We start from the raw sequence: 21,349 nt of genomic DNA, 5'->3' as shown, positions 1-21,349 counted from the left end.
TTATGTTCCTAATGTGTCATCTTTGTGTTTTCTTGTTGCACTGTGCAATCTATACCCATAATCTTGGAGTATAACCACAAGACAGTGAAACTTGCCTATGATGTTTTGAAGAGTGGAGAAAGGGTGTAATTTAATTACAAAGGAATCTGATCTGCATGGGAAACCACTTACCCAGCATCTGCTGCTTCTGCTGCTCTGATCCCCATGAGAAGCATCAGGAAGTGAAGCAAAGTCACATGAGAACACTAAGTTCTTGTGGGAATTCAATATAAAATAGTTAAAAACTGTGCAGGGGATCAGGAATGAAAAATTATAGGAACACAGTGAAAGCAGTTCCAATCAGTGTGGGGGAAATTTAATGGCAGGCCTTCTAAATTTGTTTGATGATATGCAAGCTTCCCTGTACTTACAGCATACAAATGTGAAACAACAAGCTTAGTTTACTCACTCTTTTCTGTAACCCTGCAATCTGTTTTCTTGTTTCAACATCTTTTCCTCCAGATTCTAGAAATTTCCTGTATGCCAGGTCAAATGCTTGGCCAATTGTTAAAGTTATCTCTTCAGCCTTTACCAAAAAATCAAACAAAAAAGATTTGCATTTTAATCATAATATCTCAAACTGTACTTTAAGAGAACACACTCACATGAGGTACTCTAAGACATTCATAGGAGGTACTTCAAAGGAGCAATAGATAGGGACAGGGATGAGTAAATAAGTGAAGGGGGCCATGCTAACATTAATTCAATGCCTACCCAAGTAGGACAATTACGTGTGGGGGTGGAGGAGGCCACTAATGAACCACATAAAGAGCTATTGAGTTTAGAAGCGAGAATTCCTTCTTTATGACTTTTTATTTCTTTTATTGTATTTTTTCCTAGTTGTTTTCCTCCCCTCCCCAAATATTCAGTGCCTATTAAATGAAAAAACAATGCTAAGTGCGATTTCTCTTGTTGCTCTGTTCTTTTCTTTCCCTAGTGAGAAAATGTGGCTAAATGCTGAGCAGGTAACCTGAATGAGGCCACCTGGGTGGAGTCTGTGGAAAACTTGAGGAGCACAATCTTTAAATGAGGCAAATTCTGTTCAGTTCCACTTAATCCTTGTCTAGTAGAAATGAATAATTCCAATCCAGAACGGTCAGGTTTTAAGTATGCAAGATGAGGTCAGAAACCCGAATTGTAATGGGAGATCTCCCAATTTTAAGTGAAAGCGAACCATTTGTATTTTTGTAAAGCAAGGTGGATTGAACAAAATATATTTGTCATCTGAATTCATCCTGGTAAATAATTTACCATCTATGATCCGTCACCTAGAAACTGCCAAAAATATCCACCAGAAAGTCCACCAACTCATTCTCTCTCCATTCGTATCTTCACTAATTTTCATGGAGTCTATCATGAAGTCCACATTAAAAAATATATTTATTTACTATGTTAACATTTAAAAAATTAGAATAAAAGTATGGCAAACATATTGAAGAAGACAAGTATAATGTTTTAATGACAGAAAAACTGATAGAAACAGTATTGAAAAGACTATGCTTTAATTAATCTACTGAATTTCTAATACTTCATGATACACTATGATTAATCTAGTGTAAAAAAACAATCTATTATTAAAGCTTAGACTATTTAATTGACAACATCATTTTTGGAGCTCACTATTTGTTTAAGGAGAGCTTTAGCTATGAGAAAATATTTATAGTGCTTAACTGAGCTAACTAAAACATGCGAAATATGTACATAAAATTGTATAGAAGGCCCAGTTGTATTACAAAAATGTAGGGAAAAGACAAAAAAATAAACTATGATAAGTTACAATAAAAATACTAATGAAATGAAAATGCCAGATACCAACTTATGTATGCTTAGTTATTCAAGTCAATGAAAAATATTTAAGGAAAGAAATTAGTTGTGGCACATACTTGGATCATATGTAATATTTAAAAGTAGTGAAAGTGATAATGATAGGTTGTGTGATTCTCAACATATTTTTCTATTTCTAATGTAAAAAATTGGGGTAACATGTTTTTACTTTATTTTACAATAAAATATTTATATTTCATTGTGATTTATTTTCTCCTTTTTAAATCATGGTTTCAGGGCTGGGGATGTGGCTCAAGTGGTAGCGCGCTTGCCTGGCACGCGTGCGGCCCGGGTTCGATCCTCAGCACCACATACAAAACAAAGGTGTTGTGTCCGCCAAGAACTAAAAAATAAATATTAAAAAAAAAATTCTCTCTCTCTCTCTCTCTCTCTCTCTCCCTCCCTCCCTCCTCTCTCACTCTCTTTAAAAATAAATAAATAAATAAATAAATAAATAAATAAATCATGGTTTCAATGTCATTGTGTTATCCTCAAATTCTCACTGTGTATACAACAATCCTATAAATGATAATGTTGATGATAGATTATTAACAATAGTCCACTTCATATTGTTTATGATAGTGACTTTTTAACAATCATATTCTCTTTTTATAACAACAAATACTTACACTTACGAAGCATGAAACTATCTTGTAAGTATTCTGTATATATTACCTTTTTTGATTCACATAATGACTCTGACATGAGATTATTATCTCTACAATATGGAGCATAAAACTTCAATTCTCTATGGTTGAATATCTTGCCTAATATCTCAGTGAGTGGAGAAACCTGAGTTCAAATCCAAAATGTCTGATTCTCCAAATTGTGTATACAATACACCACCTGTGTATACATATACATATACATTTTGGAGGGGGAAGTGTAGGAGGATAAAATTTATATACCATGAAATGTACACATCATAATTGTACAATCAGATGTTTTTTGATAAATGTATATAAGTACCATATAAATTAAGACATAAAATATTGTCCTCTTAGAAAGTCTTCTGTGCCTACTGCTAGTCAAATCCCATCTATTATGGACAGTTGCTGCTTTAATTTCCATGACCATGGTCAGTTTTGCCTATTCTAAATATCAATAAAAAATGAATCAAACAGTACTTGTTTCTTTTGTGTCTGGCTTCTTTTAATAATGCAATGTGTTTGAGTTTCATACACACTGCATGTTTCAATAACACATCTGTTTTATTACTGATTTAGTTTTTCATGTTATGTATAGACTATAACTGGTTTATCCATTTTCCTATTGGAGAACCTTTATGGTGTTCCAGTACTTAGTTATTATAAATAAAAAACTACAAACATTCGTGGAAAAATCTTTTTGTTGACATGTTTCTGAGTAGATACCTAGAAAGTAAAAATTACTCTATCATAGGATGAGTCTGCCAAATGGTTTTCCAAAGTAATTATAACATTTCACATTCCAACCAGGAGTAAGAGATTTCTAGCTGCTCCACATTCTAACCAACATTAGACATTAAGTCTTTTTATCTTGAGTCATTTTACTAGGATTAGTGACACTCTATTAAGGTGTTAGTAATGTTTATAGATTAACATACAATTCTTATTTTTAATAAACTACAATGCATCTTTTAGACATGTTTAATGCTTTTGTGATCATTTCCAAGAAATCACTGTAATTCAAAACTCACATGTATTTTTCAATATTGTGAAAAATGCAAGTGCTATGTAAGAATATAAAAACTTCCATTTTTAAGTTGACCCACCTTAAGTTATTTTTACACAGCATAAGTAGGGGTAAATTCTTTGTAACTTAAAAATATACTTAGCTACTTGTTTTAGGACTATTTGTCAAAAGACTACTTTCTTAAATTAATTATCTGTTCATATTTTCATAAAATAGACTATATGTTTGGATATATTTGGACTCTACAATATTGCTATTATTTGTCTACCATTACCTTGGTACTACTCTGCTTGATAAAAATTTTTTTAAAGTAAGTTTTGAAATCAGGAACTTTATGTCGTCCCCCCCGACTCTGGTATGTCTTTGAAGATTAAATTTTTATTTTCATGACCATTTGTTTTATCATATTAGAGGTAATTTCAAATTTCTTCTAAAATTACCACTGTGATATGATTGTGAATTTGTCTTTTTCTATTATATTTTTAAAAATGAAACAGAAAATCTAATAGAAAAAGACATGAACATATATTGGTCCTTTAATCATTATGACACCTTTAATAGGATTCTTTAATCATTACTAGCACCATTTTTTTCTTTAATTCCCTGAATACATTTGTAAAGCAGCATAGCATTGCAAATAAATTTTAAAAAGTTTTCTTTAACTCTAACCTTCACCTTTGCCCTTGCCACCTTTGTGGATGTAATGCCTGAAGTTTATCATTCTAGATAAAGGTTATAAGCACTGCACTTATTTATGTGTATGTACATGTTCACATACGCTCTAAGTGTAGAATGATACTAAATTTTGATTTATAGCAACTTTTTAGTCTGGAACTCCGTATTACATATTCTATTCCTTTATTTCAGCTGTATTAATTTCACCAGTATCACATTAAATATGAGTGATATTAACTTAAAACAATAATCTTAAAATATAATCTATTGTGTTCACAACTATGTAAAACAATTTATATCTGCAGTCACAATCGCTTTTCCCCTACAATATTCTTTAAATGAAATCTATTTTTAACATAGAGATGAAGAGCTAAACATTTTAAGAAACATAAATCTGCCTTCTGAAATAACTTATGAAATATGGAACAGTATTTTGAGTTTCTGCCTCAATAATGTTAAAGTTCATGTCTTTATTAGTATGTCACACTGGTTTTCTACATTACAAAAAGTGTATTTTAGTCAATAAACTTTATGTAGTATAAACCTCGGAATTCAACTAAAATCATATTCAAATACCTATGACAGAAATTACATACTCTGATGCTTCACTGGTTATTAGAATAAAATATCTGGTTATACATAATATCAGATCACAGAAAAAGATCTCAAATCAAAATAAATAACTTTAAAATTTTCTAACTATAATTTAATTTTAATAGTTCATAAAGCAAAGTATGTCAATTGAAATTTAAAAAATAAAAATGGCTTCATGCATATCTCATAATTCAAAAAAAGGAGATTCTCTAAATAACTACAACAACTTATTATTTGGGAAATATGTCATAGTCCTACAAAATTGTATTTTTAAAATCAAATAATGTTTCCTGACTCATAAATAAGGAATTTAATGATATGAATATATAATAAGAGAATTACACTTAGACAAATTTCATGGTTCTTGATTTAAATTATTTTAAAAAGTAAAAAGAGAAACAATAAGTAACTTTTAAGTTATTAAAATTTATTCATTTTTTATTCTAATTTGTTATATATGACAGCAGAGTGCATTACAATTCATATTACACATATAGAGCACAATTTTTCATATCTCTGGTTTTATATAGTATATTCACACCATTTGTGTCTTCATACATGTACTCAAGATAATTTTATCCATCTCATTCCACCATCTTCTTTACCCCTATGCTCCCTCCTTTTCTCTCTCACCCCTTGGCCCTGTTAGTTTTTTAACTCAATTAGCAATGTGGGAAGATCAATATAGGGCAGTAGCCCTATGTATTCCTAATAATTACACAAAATTTGAGCGCCTGGCTGAAAATATCAAATTGTCAGTATTATAGTAATCACATAGAAATGAATATCAGACAATTTAATTAACTTAAATTATTTTTCTGGTTTACAGTTGTTCACTCCTGCCTTTGTGTCAGAATAAGCCAAATTATTTGTTTCTTAATTCATGGATATAAATTTTGCTATTTCATAAACTGAAGAAATGAATACAGCAGTAAAAGGAAATATTTAATAACAATAAGCTTTCAGATCCTTATTATCAACTAGTTATATTAGGTTGGATTACTAAACTAGGAAAACCGTCTTTATTCCCTGATAATGTAATGAAATACAAAGAGCAAGAATATTTTTAGTTAAAAAAAAGTTTGTGTCAAAAATTTAAAAAGGAAAACAAAATGTAACTATTGAATAATACATAATAAACAACTTCTCTCAAATTGACCTTATGAAAGGACTGCATATTGTGATTACTTCTAGTAATAATGTATGATTCTATGGACAATGAACAATTTTTCTACAAATATTAAGCAGGTAAAAGAGAAGTTTTACACCTTTCCATATTTTACATTGCACTTCACATTAAAAAATTTAAGCTGGAGGGGATGTGAAAGTTTCATCCACTTATTGGGAGAAGCAGTATCCAATAAAGAAAAAAATATATATTATACACACACACACACACACACACACACACACACACATATATTCCAATGCATACATTGGAAAAATTGTGAAAACAAAGAATATCAAAATACAGCCTAAATGGTTACAGTGAAAATATTGGGCTTATAATAAAGAAGCCAAAACAACCATATCAAAATGAATTCTGTATTCTAATATTATTTTAAGTCTATATGTTGTACTTTTAAAAAATTCTTTTCAGTTATATCCAACACCAGGATACTCCCTGACATAATCTCAACAGCATGAAACATGGAACCTAACTCACTACAATTCAGTCCCCAACACTACCCATCCTATGCTGAGCCCCACCCTGCTGCATCCATGCCTGTACATGCAAATATTCAGTCGGATTCATTCCACTCTTCTTTCATTTTCCTGTCCCTTTTTCATCCAAATCAATGCCCTAAGTTTTCCTTATTGATCTTTCCTTTATTTTGATAAAATTTGCTTTTCCTTTTATTTCCTGTCACTTTTCGTTTGTTTTTCTTTTTTTTATTCCCTCTCACCTTATTTTGGATTAGCTTCCGCATATCAGAGAAAACATTTGACTTTGACTTTTGGGGACTGGCTTATTTTACTTAGCATGATATTCTCCAATCCCTTCCATTTACTAGCAAATGCCATAATTTTATTCTTTTTTTATGGCTGATAAATATTTAATTGTATATATACGCCACATTTACTTTATCCATTTATCTGTTGAAAGGCACCTAGGTTGGTTCCATAGTTGGCTATCATGAATTGTGCTGTTGTAAACATTGATGTGGCTGCATCACTGTGATATGTTGATTTTAATATATATCAAAGAGTGGGACAGCTGTGACATATGGTATTTCTAGTCCTAGTTTTCTGAGGAATTTCCATACTGTTATCCACAACAGTTGCATTAATTTTCATTCCCACCAACAATGTATTAGTGTACTTTTACTCCACATCTTTGCCAGCATTTATTATTATATACATTCTTGATAATTGCCATTCTGATTACAGTGAGATGAAATCTCAGTGTAATTTTGATTTTTATTTCCTTAACTGCTAGAGATGTTGAACATTTTTTCATGTATTTGTTGACCACTGTATTTCTTCTTTGGAGAAGTATCTCTTTAGTTCTTTTGCCCATATATTGATTAGGTTATTTGTTTCTTTGGCGTGTTAAGTTTTTTGAGTTCTTTTTATATTCTAAATATTAATGCCCTATCTGAAGAGCAGGTGGCAAAGATCTTCTCCCATTTTATGGCTCTCTTTGTACTGCTATCCTTTGCTGTGAAGCAGCTTTTTAATTTGATGCTATACTACTTATGATTTTTTTTTTATTTCTTGAGCTTTAGAAATTTTGTTTAGGAAACTGATTCTTGTGCTGACATGCTGGAGTGTTGGACGGATATTTTCTTCTTCCAGTTTCAGGGTTTTGGGTCTAAATCCTAAATCTTTGATATGCTTTGAGTTGACTTTGGTACAGAGTGAGCAATAGGGATCTAATTTCATTCTTCTATATATGGATTTCTAGTTTTCCCAGCATCATTTGTTGAATAGGCTATCTTTTCTCCAATACACGTTTTTAGTGCATTTGTCTCGTACGAGATAACTCTATTTACATGAGTTTTTCCCTGTGTCTTTTATTCTATTCCATTGGCCTTCATGCCCATTCTTCTGCCAATACAATGGTGTTTTTGTTACTATAGCTCTGTAGTATAATTTAACGTCTGGAATTGTAATGCCTGCTGTGTCATTTTTCTCACTAAGAATTACTTTGGTCATCTGGGTCTCCTACTTTTCCAAATGAATTTCTTTTTTGGGTGGTGGGGGGCTAACCAGAGATTGAACTCAAGGGCACTTGACCACTAAGCCACATTCCCAGCAGTATTTTGTATTTTATTTAGGGATAGGGTCTCATCTCACTGAGTTGCTTAGCATCTCGTTTTTCCTGAGGCTGGCTTTGAACTTGTGATCCTCCTGCCTCTGTCTCCGGAGTTGCTGGGATTACAGGCATGTGCTGTTGCGCCCAGGTCCAGATGAATTTCAAAACTGCCTTTTCTATTTCTAAAAGGAATATCATTGGAATTTTAATGGAAATTGCATTAAATCTGTATAGAGCTTTTGGTAGTATAGCTATTTTGACATTATTAATTCTGTCTATCCATCGATGTTGAACATCTTTCCATCTTCTATGGTCTTTTTCAATTTCTTTCTTTAGTGTTCTGTAGTTTCTAGTAGAGGTCCTTCACCTCTCACAAACCACATGCAACAACACATTAAAAGACACTTTACCATTACCAACTGGGTTTCATTCCAGGGATGAAAGACTGGTTGAATACACAGAAATCAATAAATGCAATTTATCCCATAGAGTGAAGGTCAAGAATCACATGATTATTTCAATAGTTGCAGAAAAATCATTTGAAAAAGTGCTCCACCCATTCCTATTTGAAATACTAAAAAAAAAAAAAAAAAAACTCCAAAAAATTAGGAAATAAGGGAACTTACCTCAACATTGTAAAGGCTATATATGACAAACCCAAGACCAACATTATACTGACTGGAGAAAAACCGAAAGCATTTCCTCTAAAAACAGTAACAAGACAAGGATGCCAACTTTCACCACTCCTATTCAACATGGTCAATGAAACCCCAGGCAGAACAATCAGGCAAGAGAATGAAAATAAAGGGAAACAAATAGGAAAAGAGGAGCTCAAATTATCTCTGTTTGCTCATGACATGATCCTATACCTAGAAGAACCCCCCCCCCAAAAAAAATCTTCTACTAGAAGATTTCTAAAGCTCATAAATGAACTTATAGCAGCAAAATATAAGATCAACACTCATAAATCAATGATATTCCTATACTCCAATGATGAGTCTACTGAAAAAGAAATTAAGAAAACTATTCCATTCATAATAGTCTCAAAAATACTTGGAAATCACTGTAATATTATTTTTAAACTTAATGAGATAATGGGCTGAGGGTATACCTCCATGGTAGAACACTTGCCTAATATGAACTAGGATTGGATTCAATTCTCAGCACTACATAAAATAAAATAATAAAGTTGCATAAAATCATACTATTAAAAATGAAATGACTAAAGAAGTTGTATAAATACTTAAACTTAATAATATTATGATCTTATCAGTAAAGGAAATTCCAGTTTTGTAGCATACTAACATTTAAACTTCAAGGAAACTGAAAATTTATGGATCTGATTCTGTTACTATCTATCTAGCTTTGTGATTCTCAGAACTTCAGTGAATCTCTCTGCCTGTATTTATTTAAGATAAGATAAAAGGTTTGGTTCAAACAGACCATGACTTATTTTTCTAAGTAAAATTTTCATTCGGAGATCATTTTAGGCTTAGATTCATTTAAAAAAGAACACATACAGGTCCTGTGTATGCTATATCTGGGTTCTCCCAATGGTAACATATTTCAAAAATCTACTTAAAAACACAACCAGGATGTTGACAATAAATAGTCAAAATGCAAAAATTCTATCTCTTATCTTGCTGTTTTGTACTTATACCCTCTTACAGCTTGTTCTCAGACTTTCTTTAATCTTCTGGCAAACACTAATCTATTTTCCATTTCTATGATTTAGTAACATTGAGAATGCTATAGAACAGGAATCATGGAACACATAAGCTCTGAGAACTGAATTTTCTCATTCCTTATTTTCTGGGAAGTCATCAGTGAGCTGTTATTGTATTCACAGTTCATTCCTTTTTATTGCTCCGTAGTGTTCCATGATTACAATGTACCAGAGTATTTAACTATTCAGCCATTTTCTGTGGTGTTTGTAGATTTTTCCCATTATGAATAAGCTGTTATAAATCTTTGTGTATAGGTTTTTGTGTGAGCATTTTTTTTTTTTAAAGAGAGAGTGAGAGAGGAGAGAGAGAGAGAGAATTTTTTAATATTTATTTTTTAGTTCTCGGCGGACACAACATCTTTGTTGGTATGTGGTGCTGAGGATCGAACCCGGGCCGCACGCACGCCAGGCGAGCGCAATACCGCTGAGCCACATCCCCAGCCCTTGTGTGAGCATTTTAAGTCTTAGGTTCTCTTAAAATTTTTTTCAAATAGTGCATATGATAGTTGCATTTTTAGTTTCTATGAAATCGACAGGCTGATTTTATCCAAGAGTCTGTAGCATTTGGTACTTTAATTGCAGCTTTAATTGTGTAGTAAGTTACTTCTCGTTTTCATATCGATTTGCATTCCCCCAATATATAACTATTGTTAACATCTTTTCATGCACCTACTTGCCAATTTTCTATCCTCTTCAATAAAATGTTTTATCTTTCAGTCTTTTGCCAGTTTTCTAATTTGATTATTTTTATACTGTAGGTTGTCAAAAGTTCTGTATGCTAGACCTTTGTCTGATAAACACTTTGCCAATAGCTCTTGTGAGTTTATTTCTGTGTTCTTTACTCTGTTCTATGGACCTATTTATCTATCCATCTACCAAAACTACAGTATTTTGGAGTAATACTTTTTGGATTTCACTGGATTTTTTAAAAGTATAGGTTTACGTTATTTGCTAAATTTGGGGAGTTTCCAACCATTTATTTCTTTGAGTGCTTTTAGAAGGCACAGCTGCCTTCTTTCTCCTCTCTTTCCAGGACTGGAAGGTCATACAAATGTTGGACATTATGTTACAGTCCCACAGGTCTCTCGGGTTCTGTTTCATTTTGTTTCTTTTGGGGCCCTTCTGTGTGTGTGCATGCAGACAGGCACATTCATGTGTGTGTGTGTGTGTGTGTGTGTGTGTGTGTTATTATCTACTTATTATGTCTGAACTGTTTAGAATGGGTATTTTCTATTTGTCAGACTTACAAGTCACTAATTCTTCTGATTTCTATTTCTTTGTTTAGGTTTTTTATTTCTTAATAAGACTTTCTATTTCTTCAGCTGTGCTTGTAATTGTTCATTGTCCCACATTTTATGTGGGTAGTTTTAAAATTTTTGTCTTATAATTCTATTATCTCTGCCATAACGGAATTGGGGAATCTATTGGTTCACTGTTTTTCATTTAGTTTAAGATGGTTTTGTTTCTTGGTGTGAAGAAAGGTTCTCAGTTGAATCTTGGATATTTTGGATTCTACTAGGTTATGAATTCTAGAAAACATTTAAGTCTTCTGTTTTTGATGGTTTCCTATGACACACACCAGCAGGGAAGTGAGGGTGGAAAAGCCCTGCCTCATAATTCCCTGGAGGGGACAGAGGTTCACTCCCTCTTCAGTGACGGTTCACCATGGAAGGAGTGAGACTCATGAACATGAATAGATAAACACAGTGATGGAAATCTAAACTCTTGGATTTTTGTCCAGATTCTGTTACTACTTAACTTTGTAAGTTGGGGAAACTAAAGGTCTCTGGCCATGATTTGTTAAAATAAGAGGAAATAATTATGCCATTAAGTTATCAAACATTTTTTAAACCTATCAAATCACACTCATCATTTTAATTAGAGCCAATTAAATTTCATAGAGAATGATACAATAAAATTAAGGAAACATTTCCTCTTTGAGCTCATGAAGCTGATACCAACTTGTGATTTGAGAGATATTTTGCACACTTGTTTTCAAAACCCAGGCTTGCATCTACCTGTAGCACAACTGCTTGCTATTTTTATATGAGATGTAAGAATATTTTAAAGTCACCTCTTACGATTCTTATGTACACAAACTGATTGTGAATCACTGCTTTCACTTTAATAAATTGTCAAACTTCAAGAAAAACTAAATTTGATATGCTATTTCCAAAAAGAATAGTAGGCAAAAGGAACAGATTCTAGTAATCAATTATAAAAATTTATGATTGAGAAGAAATAAGGTCTTCTATTTAAAAGATATGACTATACATTTTGGCAAACATTTTATGAGCAAGTAGCAGATTTGGATGGATATCATAGAAAGGTATAACAAGTGTACACATATAAAGAAGTATGATATGTATAATTAATTATGATTATAACATTACAGGGGACCCCAAGGAAGTGTATTTTTATGGGTACGAAATGAAAGACAAGTGAGTTAATTGTTTAGTGCACGTGGTAAAAGGTTATTATGTTTTACACACAGAAGATATTCAACAAATATCAACTTTAATCTTTCCAATCACATAGAGAAAAACATCTGCAAATAATCATGATTATGAAACACTTGAAATATGTAAATGTAATGCATTAATTCGAGAGGATAAATTTCAAAAGCAATTTGAGTTTCATACAAAATATCTTTTTGTGTATATAATAGTGTTTATATGAGTAATCATATTTTTCAGATGAGATGTTCCATAATATCCACTGGTTCTTAAAATGTATTATTATACCAAGTAGGTTAGCACATTAGCTTGCCTTTTTAAAGCTCTAATGTTTAAAAGATACAGAAAGAAAAAAAAAACTTGAGCTACTTTTGGTAAATTTTCATCTTGAGTTTTTCCTTAAGGATAATTTATGGAGCATCTGTGGTCCACCTGATGCAGAAATTACATATAAATAGAAAGGCATTTGTTCTCAAGAAGATCACACTCTAACACTAGAGATAAATGACACAATATGATAGTGAAAATAGCAAATAATGAACTAAGTTTTATGTCCTTTTTAAACCAATAATATTGAGAATAAATATTCTTCCTTCATTGAAGAAAATGACTGCAATGTGCACTTGCAACACATATTTTAAGTTTCACAGAAGAACTCAGATTAGATTATGATTAGAATTAGTCTATGCTTTTAAAGCAAGACACAGGATTTTCTTTAAGATTCCAGATAATTGATGAATGGTTGCCTGATTTACCTCTTGGAATAGCCTAACTGGCCTTACTGAGAATTTTAGATTAAATTCAAAGCAAGCACACTCACATGTACACACAATCTTACTACCTTTCATTACATTAAATATCTGAATGACAGACATCAAGAACCAAATATTTAAGGTATTAGAGAATTTTTTAAAGGAGCCATGCAGATTTTATTTCATGGACCTTAGAATACTATTCTTCATGAAATCTATCACATTCTAGAAAAACTTAAAAAAAAAAAAACAACAACAACAAAAAATAGTTTCTCACCATTACTCTTTGCATTATGTCCATATTGCTAAATATTTTTTGAGATTAAAATTACAAATGACTGATTACAAGAGATATAAATGCACAGCACAAGTAGGACTGTTGTCCTAACAAAAGAAATTTGCATGCAAGCTTTTCCTCATGAACATAAGAATTTAGTTAAAGATGAAATCCTGAAGGATATTCTCATGACAGGATGAATCTATTAGTGTACTTAAGTATTTACAGGCCTTATTCACTTCCAAATACTTTATTAATGTCGGAAACAAGGCAATTCCTGGCTTGTAAAATGGAACAAACCACCCTAAAACATCTGGCATACTTACACACTTTTCGCTGTCAAACACATAGCACAAATGTTTATTTGACTCAGAATCTTTGCATATGAAAGTGAATATCCTCTTGTCAGTTTTATCATCTGCACAAAATGATATTCTATGAAGCTGGCAATTGTGTTGGACTTCCTGTGAAGACAGATGGAAATAAATACTGTTGATGGCAATTTTTTTCTATTTTCTGAAACACCAGCATGTGTTAATAACATATAACTTAAGACTTGAAAAGTGTAATAATCATCTGTTAAGCTTTAGTTTAACAATTACATATACCCCAAATTTAAACAAACATGCAATGTAAATGAACCTTCTGACTCAGGATTAAACTAAGATATTCATTTCAATAGTACTCAAAAAAACACAAGAATATAAGAGAATCTGAGTCCCACAGACTTCCAGAGCTTCAAAGCATCTTAAGAGACCATATACTTTAAATCCTTCATGTTTATACAGGAGAACTTTGAGGCTCAAAGAGATTAAGATACTTCAAAAAAGAATTACCCTAACCTTTTTTTTTAATCCCAAATTCTTTTCATTTTATGTCATTGCTACTAACTAGCATTACAATTAGAACATAACCTCATCTGGAGAAAAATTTCACCCAGAACATACCACCATTTTCACTCCTAGTTTTTTTAAATTGAATTTTATTTTGCATATCTTCATAGTAATTCATACACTCCTGAACTGTTTATGTCTAGGTAGGTCAACCTTGCAAATTATGCAATGTTCTCAATGGGAGAGGATTCAAATGACTACATCAACCCTGCTAATTGGTAGAAAGACAAATAACTGCAACCAGACATAGAGCTGCAGTACACTTAAGTGCACACACATACAGACATATATAATTATGTCTGAATTATAAAACTCATGCAAAACATCAGAATGTACTTAATTAAAGTAATATATATATAAAATTAAATAATGTTTTTACATTACTATTATTTAGTCAAAAATTGAGTATTCCATACTACTTATATAGTTATATTCCAATAGATCAATATTATTTATTTATTTATCTATCACAGTTTTCTGAAACATGTTGAAGGTGAAGAAAAAAAACTTATCTATTTATTTAATTATGAATGATGTAAATAAGTAAAAAAAATCTACTGTGGCTATTAGTATCTTTTTCCTCCCAGAATGTGTTATAGTACTAGGAATAGGAATCAGAAAGTCAGGCTACCTGTATTATTTAGTGGGTACTGTACATGATTACAGATGGAAGCAATTATAGTATCAGCCAAGAAAGACAAGTGAATGTCTCCTTAGAAAACGTGATTTTAGTAATGTTTCTCTAAAGGTGGTTCAGTCTACCCTTAGCACAAATACCTGGGTTGCCCATTGCAAACACTTTCCTCATCTTCACCCAGATCAATCAGAATCTCAGAGATTTTGATCAAAATAAATATCACTAAGGTAATAAAAATTCTTATCCTCTCAAGCTCAGAGTTTGATATGTCAGCTTGTTCAGATTTGATCTATCATTCTGATTTGCATTACTGTTCATCAGACTAAAGATTAGCATACAAAATTAGAAAGATAAAGAAATGTTAAGAGGATTTGCCAACAACATTGCATTTTTCCTTAGGTGTAAACCAAATAGTAAACCACCAATGAATTTCTTGGCAAGCCTGAAAATTAAAAGAGGATGAATAGTGTTTGCTTGTAAAGTATTACTAGATAGCTCATATGTCTATGTCAATAGTAGAGAGGAACAGCTTTGAAGAGAAAGTTCAACTTATATAGGCTTTTTTAGACAGAGAAATCAAAAGATTTGTTAATATAGCTGGGTACACCTGTAATCCCAGCAGCTCAGGAGGCTGAGGCAGGAGGATACAGAGTTCAAAGCCAGCCTCAGCAAAAGTGAGGTGCTAAGCAACTCACTGAGACCCTTGCTCTAAATAAAATACAAAATATGGCTGGGGATGTGGCTGTGGCTCAGTGGTGGAGTGCTCCTGAGTTCAATCCCTGGTTCAAAAAAAAATGTTAATGTAACAGCAATGCAAAAGATATAATGTGGGTGAATTTAATTCATTTTCAATTGATACATATTAATCACATAGGCTTTTTCTTATAGTCTGTGCTTAGATTGACAATGATCACTAGGTCTACATCATTTTAATAACTACATAATAATGTTAATGGTACATGAAGAGGCAACATCACTGCCATGCCATGTAGAAAAATTATTCTAAAGAGAAATGACAAGGAAAATGCAAAACACTATTCACATACCAGGTGGTCAAGTCTAGGATGTGCTTTATTTATCCACCAACCAGTATGAACAGAAAGCCTTAGTTATAAACAGTGTGAAATCATCCTAATATTTGTGTTAGCAAAGGTATCTTCCAACAAAAGAAGATTAGGGAGCTGAAACTTGTAAGTTCCTTATTTTTGAAGTATTTGAGGTTTTTGTTTTGCTATTACTGTGATAGATCTTTATGGATATTTAATGTAGCATTACTTTTGGTAAAATGGGATTTAAAAAAAAAAACAGGAAAACAACAAGCCACAGTGCAGACACACATATCCTTTAATACTAGTTTAATGGAGTTGAAAAAAAAATGAATAAACATCTTAGCCCCAGTCATCTACACCACTTATTTCCTGCATGACCTGAATAAAGACAAGGTACCGATAAAAAGGATAGAGGAGTCAGGTGTTAGATTGCTTTTGGTTCCATTTTACCCTCTCAATTGGGAAAAAAAAATATTATATTTTCTGTAATGTTTTAAAATCCTGCTTCACACATTTAACTATAAACAAATTTATTTTAGAAGTTTCATATATTATTTTTTTCTTAAAAAAAATAAAATGTATACCTAAAATGAAATGAATGACAGGGTGTTTTTCTGGTCTGTTCATGTCTCCCTGGTGTGGTGTGGTTCCTAAGTACATGTGCGTGAATGGGCCGTACTAAAGTTCCCTGGAGCATGCTTGTTCCACCCTCTTCCGCTCTCCACTCACACACCTGTCCTTTTTCTGCAGATTTAAAATGCCCAAGCAGACTGCAGAAGTCACTCCACATTCTTTAGTGTGCTCTGGGGCACTAAGGGTCTGCAGAGCTTGTAAATCCCTTTCTCTGTACCAGAGATTGAACCCAGGGCACTTAACCACTGAGTCACATCCACAGTCCATTTCATTTTTTACTTTGGAACAGGGTCTTGCTAAGATGTTCAGAAACTATAAATTGCTTAGGTTGGCTTTGAACTTGAGATCCGCCTGCCTTAACCTCCCAAGTTGCTGGGATTACAGATGTGCACCACTACATGGCTTACCTTCATTTCTTAAGGGAATGAGAGAGAGAGAGAGAGAGAGAGAGAGAGAGAGAGAGAGAGAGAGAGAGAGAGAGAGAGAAAGAAAGAAAGACTTTACATATATGAGTAAAGAGTAAGATACAATATACTCATATGCAATATTTGAGTAAAAGTCATTTATTATATATTCATAGGTAGTATAATTGAACATACATATCATCACAAAGATCTTAAAACTCCAAGATTATTCTTCATATTTTTTGGGAATAAAACTTCAGATGCTTCTTTCCCATTCAAAGCTTAGAAAATTCAGTCTTTGGGAGAAAAACACAATTGAAGCTCTTTAAAAACAGCTATTAAGTATAAGAAATGAAGAGTTTTGAATAGGAAATAAAATTGGCATTAATGATTTGAGTAAGGTCATATAGAATGATTGTAAGTTTTGGTTTTATCCATTCATCTGTTGATGGGCACCTAAGCTGGTTCTATAACTTGGCTATTATGAATTGCACCTCTATAAATATTGGTATGCCTATATTAGTATAGTATACTGATTTTAGTTCTTTGAAGTAGGACAGAAGAAGCTGGACAACCAAGAAATTTTCAGGAAGCAGGTTTATCGACTGCAGTTGGTCCAGAGAGGTTATCACCTAAGATTCTCTGGACCAAGAGAATTTGGTCCATCAAGAGCTATGTAATGTTTTGAACAACTAATAATAACAATAAAAAAAGAGAATTTGGTCTAAATTTGAGAGTAAAAACTTAAGAGAACAGAATGATGGTTGATAGGCTACACTTATTGGCAGAAATTTGGAAATTCTCTGAACTTTATATCCAGTGGGAGGAGGGGTTTAGAAGTTTACATAAAAATAATTTTTTCTTTGAGTTCCCAGAAAGTGCTTTTTGAACCAGACAGAGATCTTATAAATCTTTACCAAGATAAGAGAGAGAATATCTTTTTGCACAACAACCTTGACTGGAGATTCTAAATCTATCATACCTTTTGTATGCAAACCTGGCATTTATAAGAAAGAGGAAGCTTCAAACTACAATTCCCTTTGCAGACATTCTGCTGATACTCTTTGTAAAAATCTGATGAGAGGAGAAGCTTAATTATGGCCAGAGTCTTCTGGGTGGGGGTCTCTGTTCTAATTCACGTTTGGATAAGTACCAAGGAGGGAGATAGCTGGGACATTGGCAGTTCCATTCTTGGCCCTTTGAGGAATCTCCACACTGCTTTCCAAAGTGGTTAAACTAATTTGCAGGCTTATGAGGAATGGTAAGTGAACCTTTACTTCACATCCTCTGCAGTAATTATTGCTATATGTACTCTTAACGATTTCCACTCTAACTGGAGTGAGTTGAAATCTCAGTGTAGTTTTGATTTGACTTACACTGATTATGAGGGTATTCTTACACAATGAAGTTTCACTCAGTCATAAAGAAGAATGAAATTATGTCATTTGCTGGTAGAGGGATGGCAATGAAGAATATCATGCTAAGTGAAATAAGCCAGACTCAGATGTTGGAGGCTGAATGTCTCCTTTCTTGCAGAAATTAGAAAGAAATAAGGGGAAGAACAAGAAGTGGAAGATAGCATGACAAAAAGGAGAAGAGTAGAATAAAGGAAGGAGATTAAGGGGAAGGAAAGAGGGTTATGTAAAGCAAGCAGTTGTGGAAAGAAATTCACAAATATGTGCATACAGGAATACCTCAAAATGAATTCCACTTTTATGAATACCTATAATGCACCAATTAAAAAAAATAGATAAACAGAAGGAAAACCAGTACAATATAGGAAAGGGATCAGAGAGAAGGAAAGAAGGGACAGGAAAACTCTGGGGATTGGGATTGAGGACCTATGTTATATACATATTTATTTTATGTCAAAATGAACCCTACTGTTATGAACAACTCCAGTGACCTAATAACAACATAAAAAGATCAACTGATTAATCCTGTTGAGTTGAACCCTATGTAACGGATACTTAATAAATGGAATTTAGACAAGAGAGGCATGGAGATTTGAGAGTAAAAACTTAAGAGAACAGAATGATGATTGATAGGTTACCCTTATTGGAATAAATTTGGAAATGTGATTTTTCAACAATAAAAATGGTAGATGGCAATCACTCACTTTCTTATCATTTTTTGCCTTTGTTTCTTTATCACCAGTAAAAAAATTTTAAATCCATGAGAATTTTTAAGACTATTTGCATTATTTTTTCTTTGCTCTACAATATCACCCATATGATTTTTTTTAAAAATGTAATTTCTAGTTTTACATTTACAAGTTTAGGAAATTTTTTTTTCTGCATTCCAGGAAAAACATAAAGATTAAGAGAGGAGCTAAAACAAATAGCTTGGCAAACCCTAAATTATTGGTTAATGAGCTTTACAACAAAAGGTTTTCCCAAATGGTCAGGAAGCCAAGAAATAAAAAGCAAATCAATATGCTAGCAGAATGGGCTGATGATACTGGAGTGTAAAACCAGTATTTTTAATTTTGACACTGAGTCTTGCTAAATTGCTCAGACCAGCCTCAAACTTGTGATCCTCCTGCCTCAGCTTCCAGAGTAGCTGGGATTAGTCAAAGGCCACTGCATCTTGTTTGAAGGTCTTAACTTTTCACACACCTTTCACTTGAATAAAATACTATTTTATAAAAGGTCATATGAAGTCATACAAGAAATAATAAGTTTAGTTAAAAAAGAAAAAGTTGCAATGCATACCCATATGCTCTTCAGTTATCTGAGGGTAGCAATGTGCCACATTGCATTCACATGATCTATCTTTATATATAGACAGACTCCCATACATGTGGTATTAGTGGCAGTCATAGTTTTTAAATTTTTTATATTTTGTACTTGTCTGAGGACACACCGTTATTAAAGTCTCAATTCTAAAAACTAAATAAATCCATATTTGTATTTTCTAAATACCTATATTTTATATAAATTGAATATTTTGAATTTCCTGAATTTTTAATAATAAGAGAACCATTTAGTAGATCATAGTAAATAGACTGCCTGTATGCATTTGGGAAAATTTTGTAGCCTACAATACACCATGTTAGTTCTGAATCAAAAACAAAAGAACATGTGAAAATGGCACATAAAGTGCACATTATTGACCCTACATATTTTATATTTCAAGATGTGCTTTGATAAGTTCCAAACAAGGACATAAAAATTTAATTTAAAAGTAATTAACATACACACACAAATATACACATACACTGAAACAGCTACACAATTTGTATGGTTTAGAAGAAAACTTTCAACACACACATGGGCTCCAAATGACCTACTCTGGATGGATATACTCATTTAATTTTAAAAAGGAAATGCAGGAAGAGGATCATTTTTCTTTTTGATTACATGTAAAACTACACGTAGGTTACTATACTTCTGGCTGCACTATTCTCTGTAACTAATTGTTTCCTCATTATATTGACTTTTTTGTAACCATTATTTGCCCAAAGAATATCCTCAGCTCATTCACATATTCAAAAGATAAAGCATCACTGTCACTTGCCTTATTTCAGAGCTGACTACACATATTTCATTATGTGTTTCAATCATTCTTCCATTATCCTTTTACCAATTCCTTTTTCGCTACTTCCACAGCAGTTGTTTTGGCATAGCTATAACTTAAGTAAAATCTCTGTGTCTTTGTTGCTATTTAATATTGAGGATGGATAATAGAAGGATCCTAGATTAGATGGTCTATTTATGAGACGTCTTAAATCCATGTCTTGAAAAGTCTAAAGGAATGCCATTGCTCTTTAAGATGGACTTAAATAAGAGTAACTGTGGGTGTATTCAAGTTATAGTTCCGTTGTTCTTAAACATTACAACTGAAAATTTTCACATTGAGAGACTATGGTTCCATAGGCTCACATGGGACCTTACAATTAACTTTTGCAACTGCTTCAAGGCAATTTTCATGCAGGTATTCCATGAACTATAATTTGAAAATGAGGCCTACTGCACATAGTCACCAAACCACATGCACTATACCAGATCTCCTCAAACCTCAATGCACACAGGAATCACGAGGTTTTTCCATAAGTTGTGGATTACATATTGAGTGGGTCTGGATGATGGTGCTACTGGATCTTAGACTGCACTTTGAGTTCTTGGAAGCCAGTATTCACGTAGGTGAAGGTATCAATGGCATCTTCTGGGCTGTGGTCTAAAAGTTTCAGACCCATGGAAAAAAATTCCACAGTCTGTTCATGGGCTGGGTTTCTTTTGCCTTTATAACTGAATTAATTTTTCAGTAAGTATTCTACAGTGATAGAGAAAAACTGATAATTTGAATTTGTAAAATGATTGGAGTTGAATTTTAATCAATTTTTCCAATCATGGTCTTACAAAATTACTAAATAATTCAGAGGCACTGGGAATAAGCTATTATATTAGCTTAATAAGGCTGCCAACACCAAATATCATGGTCCAGGTGCCATAAAT

General features: G+C 32.6%; 1 protein-coding gene across 16 annotated transcripts in view; it reads right to left on the bottom strand.

Moving 5' to 3' along the window:
* The window catches only part of Gulp1 (GULP PTB domain containing engulfment adaptor 1), a 270,215-nt gene that overhangs the window by 25,243 nt on the left and 223,623 nt on the right, over positions 1–21,349 (bottom strand). For 13 of the 16 annotated variants that reach the window (XM_040294575.2, XM_078017716.1, XM_078017712.1 and 10 more), the window contains 3 exons: positions 13,603–13,740; positions 449–565; positions 172–252 (listed from right to left, as the gene is read on the bottom strand). In XM_040294575.2, coding sequence (XP_040150509.1) covers positions 172–252; positions 449–565; positions 13,603–13,740 — 336 coding nt within the window. The remainder of the gene's footprint in view (positions 1–171; positions 253–448; positions 566–13,602; positions 13,741–21,349) is intronic. The other 3 variants (XM_013358210.4, XM_013358212.4, XM_040294577.2) reach the window with 2 other exon arrangements.

This window comes from Ictidomys tridecemlineatus, chromosome 7, assembly GCF_052094955.1.
Source record: "Ictidomys tridecemlineatus isolate mIctTri1 chromosome 7, mIctTri1.hap1, whole genome shotgun sequence".
Taxonomy (NCBI): domain Eukaryota; kingdom Metazoa; phylum Chordata; class Mammalia; order Rodentia; family Sciuridae; genus Ictidomys; species Ictidomys tridecemlineatus.
The sequence above is the reverse complement of the archived record's forward strand: the minus strand, read 5'-3'. Positions and strand labels throughout refer to the sequence as shown.